Source organism: Coloeus monedula (genome assembly GCF_965178545.1).
Source record: "Coloeus monedula genome assembly, chromosome: 9".
NCBI classification, from domain to species: Eukaryota; Metazoa; Chordata; class Aves; order Passeriformes; family Corvidae; genus Coloeus; species Coloeus monedula.
The window spans coordinates 27104841-27124225 of record NC_138789.1 but is presented as its reverse complement, the minus strand read 5'-3'; the positions used below and the strand labels follow the sequence as shown (position 1 = coordinate 27124225).

At 42.0% G+C, this 19385-nt stretch overlaps 1 protein-coding gene across 1 annotated transcript in view; it reads left to right on the top strand.

Annotated features, from left to right (window-relative positions):
• GLIS1 (GLIS family zinc finger 1) overlaps window positions 1–19385 on the top strand; it is a gene marked incomplete at its 3' end in the record, with an annotated part of 191453 nt that overhangs the window by 79099 nt on the left and 92969 nt on the right. Inside the window, 1 exon segment of the mRNA XM_082286720.1 lies at window positions 14400–14598. Within this exon segment, the coding sequence (XP_082142846.1) occupies window positions 14400–14598 (199 nt within the window).

Genomic DNA, 19385 nt, shown 5'->3' with positions numbered 1-19385 from the left:
AACTTAGAAGAATAGAGTAGTAATTACAGAAAATGAATTGTCACAGAATAACATTCTCCTGTGATTATCACCAATTACAGTTAACAGCTCCAGCGGCCTTGCTGATTAGATGCAGGACATGATTTGCCTAGACTGAAAGATGGGCCATTTCTCAAAAGATTTTGTTAAAAATTACTTTCAGAGATTGAGTTTCTGCAAATGGGGCATCAAGTGCCCCCTCAGGCCGGGCACAGACACCTCGAAGGTCAGGGTGACTCAGCATCTCTGGGGCTGATAAAACTTCCTGCTCTCCCTTTGCCCCAGCAGAGCAGAGCCTCAGCTTCGGGCTTCTCTCCAGACTCTATTTCAGGCACTGAGCACTGCTCCTCTCCTGACTCTGAGTGGGAATAGTGGGAGGAGAGTGCATTTCAGGTGGAGGGGTAGTCCAGCACGATGGAGCTCGGTACCAGGTGAGACCTTCAGCAGTGGTGCAGCTCTGTTAGCGGGGCAAGAGAGAAATCTTGGCCAAGTACCCACAGCTCCAGGGTCCCCTGTAGTGCCTGTGGCTTTTAATCACAGCTGCAAAGGCTCATTTTTATCAGAACACCCTTCATCAGCCTTCCCCCATCTTGCATGTTTTCACCTTACTGTCACTGTATATTAGTTCTTTCCTGCACTAGTCTGGATGATTATCAGTGAGGGAATATTGCATGAGTAAAGCTCATATGAGAGGATGAATTAGCGAAAGAAACACAGGGTAATGAAAGCTGGGTGGATCTGCTGATGGTGCAGGTACATTAGGAAGGCCTTAGGAATATTCTGCAGAAAGGCCTGGAAACAGAGTGAGGGCCAAGAGTTCCAAGTCAGAGGTGGAGCCTATGTTATGAAGACCTCCTGGTAGGGGCTGTTTGCAGTAAGAGTGAAAGAAAGGCAAACTGAAGGTGCAGCTGGTGGGACCTGTGTGTGGTGACTTACCATCCATTAAACAATGCCAGAGACTGAATTTTTTAAGTGCTGGTAGGCAGACAGTTGTCAGTAGAAGCAGTATGATTATGCTATATTTGGATTTGTAATTGAGATTACAAACCAGATTGACTATGAAGGTCAAGAGGGAGAAGAGACACAGAGAAAGAACTAAGCTCTTTGAAATTAAGAGAGAAATGAACAGGATCCACCCTCTGGAGAGTTCACTGGAGTAACTTCTTCTCCCAGTGCATCACAGGGTTGGTCATGACTCCCATCCTTACAACAGAATAACCTGATGATGATGTGTGCGGAGGCTGATACTCCTGGTCTGCATTCACCTCAGACCTGCATGGTGTGGTGTTGGGGGATTCTTGCCTGTATTCTCATCAATGCAAGGGAGGCTTTGAGCAGTTTCATTTGTTTCTGCATGTGTCTGATCCTGAGCCTGGGGTTTTTATTCTTTCAGTTATGCTCTGTAGCTTGGAATGCTTAACAGAGCCAGGCACAGGCAGTGCATAGGGATGAGAGTGCTGGAATAGAAAAATAAACAGCGGAAACCCACAGCTGAACTACCAGATGCTGGTTGTTGAGACTTTTTTATAAGAACACAAGGACTCTGACTGGGGTCATTATCCCCACCAGCCACTTGTCAGTGTAAGTCCCTCTTTCTCTTCCCCCCCCCCGCACCTCCACCATTTATCTCCACTCCTCCCTATAAAATGTCCCAGTCCAACTGTGACTGAAATAACTGATTAGCTACTATTTCCCTAGAAGAGAGGATGCCCAGTGTCCATCCAGGCAGGGTTGTGCAGGCCACCATATCACCTCTGGAGACATTGCTGTGGCAGAGGGCTTGCCTTAGACTGTAGAGAGGCAGATCACTGCACAACAGGATGCTTAGACAGAATTTACTTTCCTTCTTTACTGAAAGCACTGAGGGGGAAGTGTGAGAGGTTCCCTGTTGCAGGGGCAGACCGTGGGGGTGTGTGTGTCTGAGATCTCTCTGTACCCCTTCTCATGGTCCTCTCCCTACTTTCTGTCCTGCCAGCCATTAACTGCTAGTCTTCAGTACCAGTTCTGAGCCCAGCCCCACAGTTCTCTCCTGCACTTTGAGAGGTTTGCCATGCTGTGCTTGGCCCATGATGCAGACAAAAGATACAGAAACCTTTAGCTACAACTGTGCCAAGACCACAGCTGCTGTGCTGAGTGGCACTGCCTCATCACTCCTTTGTGCTCTGCTGCCTGCATCTGTCAGTCTCTAAGGCTGTGAACTTTCTGAGGCAGGAACCACGTTTCTGGTCATTCCTGTGCAGAGTAAACTGCAATGACATTACAATCTTTTGTGCTTTGACAATATTAATGAATAAATAACAGGATATGCTGTAGAAAGTTCTCACTGAATGTACAAAGAATGGTCCCCTCTCTGGTGCTGAGGAGGAGGGCACAAGGTTCCCTCACACCTCTGCTGTGTCATGCCTGTGTAGGACAAACACTATCTGTATCTCAGAAGGAAAAGCTGGGTATAGGTCCTTTGACATGACTGCACTTCAGTCAAGTGAGGGTGAGGAGAGAGGCCGTGGATGATCCCGAGCAGACCACAGTAATTCCAGTGCTGTGGCCTTTGCTGGATGGATGTTATGCAGCAGAGAGTGAAGAAATATCAATGGCTTTAAAGGGAAAGCAAACCTAAAGCAGGTGTTATATGTGCCTGACAGTGACTGTAGTGCATAGCAGTCATCAAGGGTCTGAGTTCAGAAGGAAAGTCAAGAGAGATTCCCACCAAAGCCAGTAATTGTTTCCTTTTTAGCTTGTTTATTTTCTATGCAGTTAGCAAAACGTGACTCTTCATTATGGGTGGTGTAACCAGTCATTAGCTGTATACACATGGCTGGGGTTCAGTTTCACAGAAACAGGATACGTTGCTTTTCGACGCTGACTGAGAAGAGGAAAATGCACTGACATACTGGGCATGCAGGCTTGAGCTTTGGGAAGCCACTCTTTTTGTGTGGGACTGGTCTCTGCCGCACACGAGCTGGTTCAGTAGAGCTTAGCGCTTTCTAAGCATCTCCTGTGTAAGTGCCTGTGGCTGACAGTGCAGTGCCTGACCTGGCCTGGCCTGTGAACCACTCTCAGAGCAGTTGTGCCAGCCTAGCCTGGGCTGATACAGCCACTGGAGACAGTCTTGGATCCTTGCTTCAGTGCCAGGACTTGGAAGCAAATCCCACCAGCTTAGACATCTCTGCAGCATGCTCTGAGGAGCCCCAGTTTGGCTGTTGCTCGTGTCTTCTTTCCTTGCTTTGCTTTCTGGAAAACTACTGCTAATGATTTGCAGTGCATATAACGCATGAGACTTGCTTCTGTCGTATCACAAGGAGTGATTTTGGAGCTGTGCTGTTCTCACGTTTTCCCTCTTGCTGACTTGCTGACAATGAGATGGAAAAAATTCTTGGTTTTCTCTTTTTGGGAACTTCCAGGGGTTGCATTCCTCCCCCTTTATCTCAGCTAATTTCTTAGTCAGCGTGCTCAGGATCACATGGATTCCTGCCAGGTAAGTAGGGATTTTTGTGAGCTGTAGTCTGTTCAGTTGGCAGTCATTTTAGCTGTAAAAAGCCGTGGCTTAGCATGGGGCTCAGATGACACACACATTCAGCTTCCAGCTCCTTTATTTTTTAAATGGCTTTAGTTACTCCCTCTCTGCTTTTTTTTGCAATCCAGCCATAGGGTTTAGATCTGTTCTGTAAAACTAGTGCTAAACCAAACAAGGCAAACCTAAGAAAGGCTTAATTAAAATGACAGAAATCTCACACTCACTGAATCTATTGCTGGAGCTCTTTTCGCCCTGTAAACAAAAAATTCAAATGGCTGTCCCGTCCCCCCTCCCCCCCCCCCCCCCCCCCGCGACTTTCATAAGTGGTTACTGAGCTTCTGCAGTTGCTACATTCCTTAAAAAGTTGTTATTTCTTTTTTGGTCACACACTAGGGGACTCCATTGTTTTCAGTGGTGCCTATTGAGTTAGGCCCATCGACAGCAGAACTCATTCTGGGTCATTAACTTTGGAGGCACAGTACTATAATTTGGTGACTTTATTCTGCTTCTTAGCAGACACTTGTATTAAAGTCATGCACACGCAAAACCAGAATAACCATCCTTCTCCCTTCCTGCAAACTCTGAGAGCCTTAAAGGAGCTCTTAAAGACCATTTAAAGGATCCATTAAAAACCATTAGAATTCGTAAAGTTGTGTTTAGGCACATAGTAGGCAGAAGTAGCAAAACAATGCTTCTGTCTTATGTGTTCTAGTGTTGACAATTTAACAATTTAACAAATTCCTTGGAAAAACTGGCGGTGTTTAAGAGAAGATTCACACAAACGATTCATGATCTGGAGAATATATATTTTCTCACATATATATGTGTGCAAAAATGAAGAAAGCAGCCAGTTAATCAGTGAAGAAAAGGTAGGAACCAAGCCTAACGTTATCTACAGAGGGAGGGAGAACCAGTTATGTCATGTGTTTTCGCCTAGCACACAAAGTTACAATGTGAGACCCAGTGCCTGAACTGAAGTCAAACAAGTTGAAGCTATATAAAATTCATGCTGAGAACCATGGAACAAACTGCTACAGAAGCAATTCTCCATCATTTATAAAGATTCCGCTTTGAGATTTGATGTCTTGCTAAAAGATGCACTCAAGATCCAACAGTGTGTGGTTAAACTAGATGGAGATATCCCGGAGGAAATAAAATGCACCAGGCACACTGGCATTCTTTCTGGGCTCAGTCTGTAAACTGTGTGGTCTTTGGAAGTTTCACTCTATTTCTGATATGCTTGCTATTCACAAACTCGGTTGCTTCACCCTTGAGGTCTGTTTCCTGCTTAGAAATAGTTCTTATACAACATTTGGTCCTTACATTTAGGGAAGCTCGCACACCTTTTGGTCGCACTTTGTGTGCAGTGAACATTTTCATCGCCATAGCTCTTAATCTGCCTTTTTTTTCCCAGCACCAAATTCACGTAAAAATGCACGTGGTCAGGGTTAGCAGTGTGCTAAGGTAATGGGAAAGAAGAAAAGAGTGGTCTGCCCAGATCATAGCAAGCTAAACTTCCTCCATCTGAGACCCTCAAATCTAGTCTGAATGGAAGATCGTTCTGTCCATGGCTCTCTGCTCACTTTGGTTAGTCAACAGTATTTACTGAGTTCCTGGCTGCACTCTTTGTATCTCTAATCGAGCACTGGAAGCTGTTATTAAAATGCAGATGTCAGAATTCAGTGTGCATCTTTAGATACTCAGTTCTGGAAGACTTCCTAACTCTAATCTTGCTTTTTCTAGTTGTGTACTGCTGTTCATTTCACTGCCTGTGGCAGGGACTCCTGACTGACAACCAGACAAGAACAAAACTGGGCTCAGAGACATTATGATTAATGAATTACTCTCAGTTCCATGGGATGGATTGGATCAGTGTGTTAGAATGATTTCATGCCTTTTGCATATTCTTGATGGCAGGGATGGTCAGCAGAAAAAGTGCTGTAGATCTGAAGAGTCAGCCCTAATTAGAGTTTTGAGACTTCTCTAACACCAGAGTCTGGATGTTGTGCAAGTATGTGCACTTTCCTGAGAGTTTTTGTTTAGTGTTTTATGCGGCTAAATGGTATTTTGGCATGAGGGGACCTTGGTGGAGGCAACCTTTACCTCTGCATGTGTGCATTCAGTAAGTTCTATTCTGAGCTTTTTAGGCATTTTTCAGAGGGCGGTTTGATGCAACAGTAAAAACCAACAGGAAAACTGATTGTGCCAAGGGTTCATTAATCTCATTATTCTTGTCTTACCCAAAAAAAAGATAAACTAATCCAGATAAGATTTAACTGCTGTATCTGCCTGCCATTTTGCTGCTGGCTCACAGTGAAGGAAGCCTGTACCTGCTACCAGCTGCAAAGAACAGAATCTGATAGTGAAAAGTGTGGAGAAAAAAGGTGTATAAAATACAGAAAAAGGACTGCTGGAGACAGTTTAGAAGAGAGACAGAGAGAAAAGATCAGAGCTCTGGAAAACGTGATTTATGAGAAAAAAACTTGAATAATGAGAGCTGTGTAACACTGGTGAGAGACGACTGAGTGGAGACAGCCTGCAAAAACATAAAAGGTTGCTATGGAGGGCAAGAGAACAGACTCCTCTCCATGTCCAGTTCGGACAGAACAGTATGTAACAGACTAAGTTGTGCTAAGGGGCCTTTAAGTGAGACATGAAGAAAAAAATTCCTAAGTTAAGTGAAATGACTGAATAGTTTGCTGGAAATGCTGGGGAATTGCTGGAGCCTGTGAAGTAGATTGGTCAAACACCCCCTTAAGTTTGTGAGGCTGGATTATGCTGTAGGGACACAGGACAGAGTAAATCATGTTCTGCAGACTCTTTCAGCCCTGTTTTTCATGATTGCATAATGTGTTTGTCAGAGCAAAGGGCTTCTCATGGTTACAGTGACCCTTCTGTATCTGTTTCTTCACTATAATATCCTGGCTTCACTTAATCCCTGAGATACCTTGTTCACAGGGCTTGTGTGGAAAGTGCAGACCCAGTTTACGGAAGGCAGCATTGCTAAATAAAAACAGAGAGTGCTCCACATACCTCCTAATCCATAGCAACTGCCTACTGTCATCACTGGAAGATTCACAGAGGGTTTCTAGCAGGAGCTAAACTTCTCGTTGTTTATTCAGTGTTCATGTAAGACAACACCATTCAGTCAGAATATTTTCCCTTTTTGTTGCATTTTCCCTTTTTATTGCATCCTGTGTACTCTTTCATTTTTCTTCATCCTCATATCTCTGCTTTTCCTCTTCCCAGTGCCTTCCCCTCTTCACAGCAGATTCCACAATAGCCTTGTTCTAAACCTGTTCCACAGTCTGCTAAAAAACCCCACAGCAGAACAGCTGGTGGTGGGGGTGCCTTGGTTATCCCCAGAATCTGACATTCAGAGGTGATGGATACAGTCAAGATGTTCAGTCCTCCCAGCTGTTGTCTGAAACTGTCCCATTTTGGATAGACACCTGCACTAGTTACATTTAAGTCATAGAGGTTTTTTTCTGTGTTACATGGCAAATAGGTATTTATGACACCAAGAACTCATATGTTTGACACTGTCCTTCAGCAGACTGTGCTTAGTGGTGATGTTTGTTAAACAGGCACTGCATATGTCTGCAGCCCTAAAGCTGCAGTCAGAGGAGAGTCTGCAAGAGGCCCATTCACTGGCACTGAGTGCAGAAGGGTAAATTCAATTTGAGTAGAATTAGTCCCAAGCATAGTTCTGGTAAAATAGAAAACGACATTGCAAATCACTTGATGTTAAATATATTTCAAATCAAGCCATGAAATAATGCCAAAATCCTGGCAGAAAGAAATGTCAAACAATGAAAACAGCAAATGAAAAGTAGCAGGGGTAGGCTGTTGCCCTTTTCAGCATATGTTGTGGAAACTGTTTGTTTGTCTTGAATTTTCTTCTGGCAGTGTTAATTCTAAGCTGCAAAGAAGCCATTACTGTATTAGATATCAAGTGTTAAATGATCAAGGAATGGTGTAGGTGAAATGTTTGCCTCTATGTGGTAGCAATTTGAGTTTTCATTGTAAAAAAATATTTTACGTAAAAGCACAAAGGTACTGATAGGGGGTGTGGGTTACTTGTTAAGTGTGAGTGGTCTGCAGTGAGTCTGGATGGAGGTTGTGTGTGTGAGGATGTCTCTTTTTTGGTAGGAGCATGGAGCAGCCAATGCAGGTGTATTAGGAGAATGTGTAGTCTTCAGCAACCAAATGCATTTTTGCTGTAGCTTTTCATCCCTGATATATAAAGAACCAGAAAAAAAAAAGTGTGGAAGAAGCTCTTGCAACAAGTGAGCTTGAAGCAAAGATAGCAGTGGAGAGGAAACACTCATGAGGCCTCTCATAGGAAAGGAGCTTAATTCACACTTCTTGGCAGACTGGCAAATGGAAGACAACCCATAGCTGGCAGTGATGTGCAGGTTTACTCACTCCCCTCCATTGTATTCCCTGTACATGTTGGAGCATTCCTATCACATAGCAACATGGAAAGTTCTTTCTAGACTCCAGTGCATTTTGGTTCCTATTATGACTCCTTTTCTGTCTCTTTTGCCTATGAGTAGACTGGTTTCCAAATGTATGCATCAGATTTACATCCACAAGACCAGATGTTGTGCATCCACATCCCACCAGACCTTTTCCTCCACCCAGCTTGCATTGAAAAGAACAAAATGCTTTCTAGTTACCAGTTTCCTCCATTTCTCAAAATGTATTTTTCTGTGTAACCCCAGGTGATCTACAGTGATTCTGTCTTTGTGGCTCTTACTGACTTAGTGACACTTCAGGCACCTAAAACATCAAGCCCAACATCTTAATGGAAATATTTTTTGTTGTGTTGGCTTTTTTGCTTTCTAATGTATTTAGTGTATTGCTGAGCCAGGCAGACAAAATTCCTTCTTGGAATATGTTTATATAAGACATATGCAAGGTGCCATATGGCAAAACCCCAGCTTTCATTCCCTGCACATCCTTGTGTTTCAAATGTTTGGGAGAGCCTATACCCCTGTGGAGTCTTTACATGGTCTGCTGGCGAGAACTTCCATGGAAAAGAGACTAAATGGACTAGGTAAAATATAGGGGAGTGGAGATCTGGGAGTTTAAAAGTTCAGGGCTTAGTAAATAAATGGGAAAGCAATAACCACCTGCAGTTCATAGTAGGTGTGTTCTGGCTATTACGGAATTAAATGACATAGAGGACAAAACAAAAGGAATAGATTTTCTCAGTCTGTGCATGTGGAAAGATACTGATAGCCAGTGGAATCATGTAATCAATGCTGAAAGCATCTTTACAATGGGAACAGTTCAGGTACCTCATCACAAAATGTGTGAACTTCTGTCTTGAAAGAGTCACTCTGGAGTTCTTTCAACCTACAGGCTCCACGTATGACAGGGAGCTGTGAAAACCGTGATGGCGTCCTTTTAGAGCAGCAAAAAAGACAAACCAAGGGGGCCAAGGGCAGGTGAGAGTGTATGTAACCATAAACAGTGTATAGTTGTCTTAAAGCTTACACCAAAGGCACAATGGCATTTCTTTGGGGGGCGTGGATATCCTACCTATCAAAAATATTGAGAATTAAACCTATTCCAAGCATGGTCTTCTTAAAAAAAAAAGTAACACATCAAATTTCATTACATTGAGCTTATATTCTCCAAGTGCCCATTAGGAGGGTTTTGGGATTTCCTTTTAATTAAAATAATGTTTGTTGAGCTTAATATTTTCCTAAAACATTTATTTTAATGTCTTTTCCCCTGTTACTAAAATCCAAGTAGTAAAGAAGGATAACTGACCACAAAAAAGGCCAGATGTACTGAGAACAATATTTTTCAAATTGCCTGGCAACAGGAAAAGGGTGATTCCAAGCCAAAGAGACTCTGTAACAATGACCTGTGTTTCATCCAGTTATGAAAGGTTTTGTCCTGATTGTCACAAAAGAGGCCAATGGTCATTTTCAGTCTGCTCTCAGCACTGTTTGGGTGTGTAATTCAAAGGTCTGAGATCCAAATAGAAGCCAAGAATGTTGAGTTTCAAACCTGCTTGTAGGAAAGGACTCCTTTTAAAAGTAGACAGTGTATTTCTGTATTTTTCTGAGAATCTATTCACTATTGCCTAAAATGGTTCTATCCTTACACATCTAGAGCCTAACTCAGAACATCAACTGAGACTGTGAAGTCACTGGAACCAAAGCTCATGGCGTGTGTTTTCCTGAATGTTGGCCATACTTGATAAGTTCAAAAAGTGTTGTGCAGTTCTCAGATGGAAATCTAAACTACGTAACATTGCAGCTGGTTTAGCAATGAAAGATGTAGTAGATTGTTATGTGATCTTTGCTGCCTTTAAAATATCATGATATAGTCAAATATGGGAGACAAATCTATCCACATGCTCGAAAGTGAAAAGGTTACAGATATGTAAACTACTGAACTGTTTTCAAATTGTGTTAAGCTGGACTGATACAAAATTACCCATGCTTCTTTATTCAGTAGTGCCAACCCTACACATTTACTCTCTTAAAATACTGTATGTAGTCTGCAAAAATAAATTCCCCAGAACAGAAATACAATGCAATCCAATAACTAGTTTTAAAAATAAATTGAACATGAAATAACAAATATGGATGCAGCCAACACTTAGGGTCCAGAATTTACTAGAAAGACACACATGGGTTGTATTTATCTTTCATGAGTTCTCAAGATTGATACTCCACAAATTATTTCTCTATCTGGGTTGTTTTAGTTTACAAGGGTTTTCTTAGCCCTTCTGTCTTCACTCATACATCAGTGTGAAAGTAAAGAAATAAGTATTTTTGTTGTAGGATTTTATTGCATGGTTCATAAAAACTTGGAGGAAGGAGATCCTTTTTTATTCTACTCTTATTCAGTGCTATTTGTTTTAATCCTAATCTTTTATAGATTGATGTCATCCATATCTATTTGGAAATAGGCAGAGGATTTGCCACCCCTGTTTTGATACACCAGTGTAGGACAATTTTGGTCTTCACTTGACTCTCACTATGTGGTATGGTCTGCTCAGTGCTAAAGAGTGTTGTGGCTCTCACTGTGTTTTTATTAAGATAATGCACAAGCATTTTAAATAAATGAAGCCATGTCTCTATCAGCTGTATGAAACAGACCTTAAAATGTGAACAGGTTGTAACTGGTACAGAGATCCAGGGTGCACCTGGGGTGTGCTGTGAGCTGCTTTATTCCTCTTTCACACAGGAACTCTTGAATGCAGCAGCGAAAATTTAGTGCTGTTATTGTTAACCATTTCAGTCCTCAGGAAAGGACAAAGAGCAACAAAAGAAACTCACAGTGGAAAACTTTCCTCTGTGAAATGGTGAAAATCCCACATGTCTAGAGGTTTATTGTGTATGAGATGGTGCAAATGACTGTGAAGAAACTGGCCAGGAAAAGAAAAGATCTGCACATCCCTTCTTTTTTGGATCTCCAGGCCAAGATCTGGAAGTCCCTGTTTAGGATGTCTTGTTCTAAGATCTAAATGAAAATACCAGTGTTATAGTTGGGTAAAGTCTGCAAAGGACATGATGGTATCCATGGCTAATCACTCCAGCCTACTTCTACAATGTTCCTTCTCTTAAGCTGTGTCCGTAATAGAAAAATTAAGACCAAAACTCATATCCCTGCTAATGGTGGTTCATTGAAACAAAGGAGAAGCCATGTTTTTCCACAAGGCGTAGAAAATCTGTCTCCACAGTCACACAGTTGGGCCTGCCTTGTAAGGGGTGTAAGAAAAACTCTAGTATCTATTTCCCATCCTTTGCTTTCCTTTCCTTTGCTGCTTTTCTGTCTCTTGGGCTTGGGGTCGAAGGATTAAGACAGCCCCTCCCATTCACCATAGAGAATGGCGTGACAGGCATAAAAAACTTAGGCAAAGTGATGATTTTGTTGTTATTGTTGAAAATGTCAAAATGGCCTGTTTCATGAATCACTTTGAAGATTCTGTGTTTTGAAGCACTCAGTTCATTCATTAGAGCTTTCAGTCAGCAGCACAGTGCTGTGCATCTCTCTGGATGCTCTTAAATTACTGACTGTGTAGGAGTTGTGGCAGTCACTCCAAACATACAGGGCTGGGGATTATTCAGCACTCATTACATGGAATAGGATGCTGAGTGTGGGTATGGCACCTTCTCCACAATGGCTTTGCTGTGTTGGCACCTTTTGAGTTAATAATTTCCTCTCAGTGGAGGGATGTGATGGCCTCTTCCAGCGTGGATGATTTTCACTTGTTTGAGAAAATCTGGTACTGTTTGGTCTTTCACTCGTCTCACGTGACTCATCCAGCTGCCAGTAACGGCGTTCCATTTCTCAGTGTTGTCGGGGTAAATTTTGGACATCACATCCAAACAAAACCAAGAATGGCAGGTTTTTTTTTTTTTTAAACAAGAAGTAATTAAAGAGAATGAACAGTAAGAAAAAAAAAGCAAATGACCTAGTTTGGTCTTTGCCACAAAACCCACAGCTCTCTGGGGATATCTAGTATGTTAGGCAAATATTTCAAATCTGTCTCTATTTTGAATGTGAGTCATTTCAATTAGACATCTTTCAGTTATTTGTTCATTGGTCTTAATTAGGTAAACTCCAAAGCACTGCAACATGCATTTATTGTTGAATAATTACCCTCTTGGTAAGTTTTCTTGCTCTTATCTTCTTAGCCTTAGTAGCTAATTTTGTTAGTAAGGGTGAAGCCTTCCTGAATGGTAAACAAGGTGTTCCCTGGGAAAGAAAGAGAACTATTGTCCTTTTGTAGGGGTGTTTTAAATATTGATCTCATTGTTGGACAGACAGGTTTACCTTTGTGTAAGGAAATGTTCTGTTCTGTTCTAGGAGAATTTGCTCCTAACGAGCAATGTAGGGCTGACCCTACACATCCTGACCAGCATGAGCTGTCCTTCCCAAGGTGTGTAGCCTCATCCCATTCCATGGGACCAATTCTCATGTGACTTAATCTGGCATAAATCAAGTAAAAGCTACCCCAAAGTCAGTTACCCCAGAATGAAAGAAGCAAGATATCCAAAATTGAACTAACTTGATTACTCATATGGAAGGAATTGCCTGATTGCAGCCTTTGCACTCTACTGTATCACCTCCTTCCATTCCCTTCGCAAACACTTGCATGTGAAGATAGAAATCAAAACTGCAGGACACAAAAAGACAAAAGTTACCTTGATGGATTCCACTTCCATGAGATCCTTCTGGAAACCATTCTGCTTTTATTAGATTTACTCTCTGTAAATTAGGATTAGTTTTTATATGGATTTATGGAACGGCTATGGTATAATGCAAGCAGGGTGAACCCTCTGGTCGAAGGCAAGGGAGTGTGTGCTCTTTTCATCTGTTATTGGTAAGTTACAGAATGTAGGTTAAAGGCCCCTCGATACCAGTGAAAGAAGAGATCTGGTTCCAGACATGGAAAGTGCTTAAATCTTATGTGTGCCAGCCAGTGATATTAATATGGTATAGAACAGCCAGTTGTCAGAGGGCCAGATTCTGTTCTCAGTTAAGTGGTGTAAAATGGACTTTTTCCCTTTTTTTCAGAGGGAATGAATTCGCTTTCACATGTGCTTGGACACTTGAACACTTGGGTTGTCTGTGTTCGGAGATAATCTCACAGTTCTGGTTTTAGTTGCTGTGGGGGGAAAAAACCCATGAGCTGCTGCTGTTGTTCCTTGTCCGTCATTGTTCCAGCTCACATGTGGTGAGCACATTTCAGAGGCTTTGGTGCAAGTGCAACTGCACTCAGGGCACTGTTGTGCAAGAAATTTTTAGCTCTTACTATTGAATCTGTAAGGTACTTAGTGAAGGCAAATGGATTGACTGAAACACAGATTTCATGGATTTAGCATAAGTGTTCTGTTCCTTTGCAGAGAGCGAATGTGTTCTCTGATTTGACAGCTACAAGAGAAGATAATTATTTTTGACAGCACAGGGATAGTGTTCATGTTATTCTAGGAAATCTCTGTCTTCACACAAACAGGTATCAGTGTGTGCTGCAGTTGGTATTGCTGAGCTGTGGTGGAAGCTTCAAGTTTCTATGTTTTGATAATATGATAAAATTGGTAAAGTACATATTTAGAAAGCCCTAGTGAATTTCAGACTTGTATCATTTGGGGAATGAAAGAAAGTGTTTTATTACAAGTCCAGTATAAATCTTAAACATTTAAAAAGGATCTACAGTATTTTGGAGGGAAGATACATCTTGACTGTATTCCAGGTAACTCTGCTGTTGGAAAGAGAGGAAGTGTGAATTGGTATTGTAATATGATTGATTTACCATCTTCTCTTGGTGGTGTGGCCTTGAAAAACTTACAGTGTTCAACAGTGTATTTAGATACCCTTTAAATGTGATTCATCTAGCCCAATTAACAGTCAAAAGTCTTATTATACAGTCTTGCTAAGGTAGGTGTTAACCCTGAGGTGAGTTAAATTATGATGGGATGAAGCCAGACTGGGAATGGAATAAAGCCCGATGGAGCTGTAGACTCCAGAGGATATAATGATAATTTATGTCATGGTTACAAGCAGGGCAGAGCTAATAGTCAGAAAGACCCACTATAAGCTGAAATGCATCCAGAGTGATCTGAAACGCCTCAGTCTGAACCCACCAAATACAACTGACTGTGCAGGCCAGAAAATGCTGCATTTCTGTACAATGAGAAATAAACAACCATAGTTTACAGATCCAAATTCCTTTGCAATTAAATGTTGCTTCCTTGTGAAACCTTTCATTTCCACTGCCTTGTTGTAAATACAAGAATTTTGGAAGGAAATCCAAAATGAGTTTACAAAGTAGTTGTCAGTGGAGAAAGTTCTTAGTCAAAGCCTTATCTTTCTTTACTTACTTTTTTGACAGTGAACGGTGGCTACAATCACTGCAATTTGATCTCTGAGAAGAAGAACATGATGGACATGGAGATGACGAATAGCTCAGTGCCTGTCTGCAGGCAAGGGCTGTTCCTGCACACGGGGAACTCCCTGATGCGAGAGCACGCGCTGTCCCGGGAGAGGCTGCTGCATGTGGGCCAGCTCAACTTGGCGCACTCGGATCTCAGGTATCGCTCCAGGTTTTACCAGCTTGAGCGCTTGGCTCCACCCCAATGCCATGGCGTCACCAAATCACTGCCTGGGAGGCAGGGATGATACTTACTCCCAGCCCAGTGGAGCTGTGTGTCTCCCACACAGTGGTTTGGCATGCCACCATCAAACCTACAGGAAGCTAGTGCCACGTTTATTTCTACAGCATTTGCTTTAATGAAGCATTTGCAGTGTTCCCATGCAGCCACATCCTTGGTACTTGTTTTTAAGGCCGTAATGTGAAAATTTGGTCTCTGGTTTTGATATATACACTGTAGTTGGATATGCTATGAACAGAATCTCTATTTAAACATTTGCTATAAATTAATTATATGAAAACACAGAACTCCATTATTTTTTTGTTGTTGTTACAAATTTAACATTACCAGATTTTAAACAAGTACCCTAAACAGACATCCATTGTGAATAGAAACCTGCTACAAATTAAAATCTGTCCATCTATTTTAATTATGCTGCTTTTTGGCAGGGGATGTAATAGGAATAATCTTGACCTTTTTTAAGAGCTGTAGAAAAGAAAAACCTCAATAAAGTTGCAGTCTTTATCTTAGGTACTTGGAATATTTGGCACTCTGTGGATGGAACTATCAGGCTGAAATTTCCATAGTCATAGCAACAGGAAATACGGCCTACAGCTTGGTCTTGAAAATCCGACTGTTCCTGATTTTATTATACATATTCATGCCTTGTTTCCCTTTTTCAGTTTACTGGTGGGGTAAGAACATCTGTGTTTTCAGGAGAAGGAGGCACGGTAATGTGGCAAGCAAGTGGAAAGACCTTTTTGCATGTTTGTTTGCTTGAAAAGGATAAATAATATCCATGCCACATAACAGAATAATCTGCTATTGCTACAAGGATTTTGTAGATGCCTTTACAGCTGGATGTAAATCTGCTCCCTCCTGATTTTTTTATGGCTCAGTGTGGGACTGGTAGTTATCAACTTTTTTTTCATTCTGTCAGTGAGGACAATTATGAAACAAAGGTAATTAGGGCAGGAGCAAACAAAAGGAGGAAGAGAATACTCTGCTTAGATCATTTTGAACCTTTTTGTAAAATCTATAATGAAGAAATGACAGATACCTTCATACCTGGCATCACAGTACCCTCCCTCAGAAATACGAACCCCTTCCAGCCCCCATTTGGAAGAAGATTCCCAGAACAACATAAAGGATTGTCAGCTGCATAACATGAGAAAGCAGCAGGTGATAGGCCTGATTCCCTCCCCTCTGCTTTGTGGCATGGTCTAAAGCCTTGAGACTCTGCTGCCTCTAAGTTTGGAAATGTTTGGAGAATATCCTAAAGAACCCTTCCACTCCATTACAGGTTGTTTTTGTGTCCCACTGGTCATGCTCTGCTTGTATGTCCACCTGACTAATAGTGCTTTTGTCTGCATGGGATTTGCAAGGTAAAGCCAATGCCCAGCTCTGCTCTGTGGTCCTCATCAACACAGTGTCTCATTATATCACAGTGCTTTTCATGAGACACACAGCCAAAACCTTGGCATTTGAGAGAAGGTGGACAGCATTTCAGACAATTTCTGTTCATGGTGTTTGTGATGCTAAAGGTTCTTGACAAGCAAGTAACAGAAAACATGGTCTTTCCCTGAAGATCTGAAAACAGGAGACTATAACTGAGGTGGGAGTGAGTGCCCAGGAGAGGAGTGAAATCAGTGGGAGCCAAAGGTGCTCTGTGGCTTCCCAGATCTCAGCCTTCATCAGAAAATGGATGAGAGAAGTAGGGCTGGAATTGTCAGATATTGGAGCACATGGAAATGAGGGCAAACTGTCTTTGGTTGTTCTGCCCAGCTCTAATGACCAGCACAGAAATAAACGGAGACACAAATTCAAACAGTGTCTCTGGGTAGAACTTTGAACCACTGTGCATTTCTAGGTTATGGAACATCCAAGGAAAAGCCAAACAAACCAGGGAGTACCTTCCCTAGCAATCAAAAATCTCCCTCAGGATTTGGGGTTTTGATTGTTTTTATTCTTTTTTTGCTTGGATGCACTGAAACTAGGTATCCTCTTCAGCTTCTCCCCAAAATTGCTTTCTTTTTAAACTGTATCTAGGGATGACTACTTAGTCAAAGAATCATGATCCCTCTTCTTCCTGGCCCCTTTTTCCCACTCAGTTAATAACTTTTAAGTTGTGCAGTGTAATTGCTGCTACATTCTATCTGTGAATGCAGTGTGTGTGGGACTGGAAAAGTCCCAATACCTTCCTCACCACAACTGGAGGCAGCACACAGCTAATGTTGGCCTTTTGTCAAATAATGCATTATCAGCCACGGCAAACCCGCCCCCACTGCGCTCAGTGCCCAGCATGTAAAACCCAGGGAAGACATCAGAGCGCTCGGATACTGTTGCACAGGGTCCCTGGATGTGCAGCAGAACAATCCCCTCCAGCTTCTTAAAACTGTCAGTTATCACCGGGTGCACATTTCCAGTGGCAATTGAAGGCATGTATGTTTTGTAAATAATCCGGAGATTTCAGATACAGTCATCTTTTCCTCTGAGGGCAGTTGGGAGCTGCAGCGCTTCTGGTGTGGTGCTACTGGCCTCGTGCTCTGGCTCCAATTACCACGTAAGGGAGTCTCTTAGGAAACACTGTCTCAGTATCCTCTGAGAGGCTGCTGTTACTCTTCAAAGGCCTTACACTCAGCTTTCATGAGCTTAAGCAGCAATTCTGTTCCCTTAGACTGTCCATCCCTAGTGCATGGATGCTCCCTGTGAAGAGAGGGTTGTGGGGTATATTCTTCTGCTGACCCCACTCTCTTTCCAGGATTGCTTATCTGGAAGCTGCCCAGAGCTGCTCAGGCTGATCCGTGTGTCCACTTGGTGCTTCTTACACTGTCCTGCTCTGCTTTGTCCCTCTCATCTTGCCTGTTTATTTTATATGCATTTATGTTTGGCTGCTGTCCAGAGATTGTGAAATCTTTATGGCCAGCACAGCTTGTGGGTACGAGGCCTGGAATCTGCTCCCTGGCTGTAACAGCAAGATGCCATGGGCAAAGAGTCAATGGATATAAGAGGAAGCCACCCTGCAAGTTGGCTGCCAGACACGTTGTGTCGCTCCTGCATTGATTTTGTCTCTGTGCCCCTTCTCCCTCCAACCCCCCCAGGACTGGGAGGAATGAGCAGGGCTTTCCCTAGAATAGTGATGGCAAAATTCTGCCAGGAATACAGGAAATTTGCATTAATGCACCTTGACATCAGGTACCCCAACACTCAAACAATGGGAAATTGAAGGAATGTCAGATTCTCCCAGCAGAGTTAACTACCATGGGATGTATAATATATATGAATATACAGTGCTGCAGAGAAAATTGCAGGTCCTGGAGAGGACTTGGTTCTGATCTGCACAAGCAGCCTGTGCTTATCATTTTGTAGGCAGAGAATGGATAAGACACGTCTGTGGCAATGGGAAGCATGAATTTAGTGCCCTCATCCCATTTGCTTTTGAAATAAGGCATTCCAGCTTGTCTTTTGGTTCAGAACTCTTTTTTGTGTGTCTCAGAATCAGCACTGCAACACCACACCAGTACAGTCTTGGCTCTCAGTAAGATCCTGTGCTGGAAATGTAGGTCACTGTTCCTGGGGGTTTTGGAAACCTGGTATTTCTCAGGACAGGGGTGTTTATGTCCATCCTGCAGGTACTCTGCATTGACTCCAACTTAGTCAAAAACCAAACTTCTCTCATGGATTTCTGGCAAGATGGGAGCTTTACATAAAGCTTAATAATATGACCCCAATTATCACAGGCTGAAATGTAAGGCTTGGGTTAGCTTTATGTGATGTAGGAAATGTGTTGTGTTTACTTTAGCCTGAGGCTTTGGGACCACTAAACTATGATACAAACTGAATCATTTAGAAGAGTTTTCGTGCAGCAGAAACCAAGTAATAGGAAATGCCGTGCCTGGCATGGCATGCTGTAAAGCCTTTCTCAGAATGAGTTTAAAACACCATGCTTTCTACTGAGCAGTGTTTCCCAAACATGTGCAATAAAAGTATACTTAAACCACATATTTTACAGACATATTGTTCTGTAAATGTTAAAAAATAATGTATGAATATTGTTGGGTTTGGGTTTTTTAAATATAAATTTACCATCTGCAGAAACAGGTGCTTTAAGTTTACCCTGAGAACAACTGTGCAAACCTAAAGGGAGAAATTATAAATAATGGTTTATGGAAACCTCTAAAATTTTTAAATGTACTGTTTTAAAATTTCAGATGGCAAGTGAACAATCTGATTGTTCTGTATCAGTGAATGGTGGGAAATTTAACTTCTCTCATGATCTTAAAGGGATTTTTTATATTAAGCCCTGTTGGAGCTTAGAAACCTGTCAGTAGTGAACGCAGTGTTGCCACTTGTGTGCCTCAGACAGGTCTCAATTTTTGACAACTGTAATTTCATGGGAAGGAAGTATTTTTGAAGCTTTTTATTGTTGTTATTTTTTTCCAGCCCTTTCTGTTCTTTTGAGAGCTGTTACCAAGGAAGTTTTAGAAGTCATCCCAGCTTCCCATCTTAATATTAGTGATGGATTAATGGAAATAATAGCGATAAAATAATCTAAGGTGTAAAATAAATGCAGTTTATTCAGCAGCGTCATTGTTTAGTGTATAAATGTCCAAAATACTTTCATGTACACGTTTCATGCTTTAAAATGTGTCAGATCTGTCTTAGCTGCGGTGTCACACACAAGTTGCCAAATGGTTGGCTTCTCTTCAGCTTTTGTGGTGCTAGCA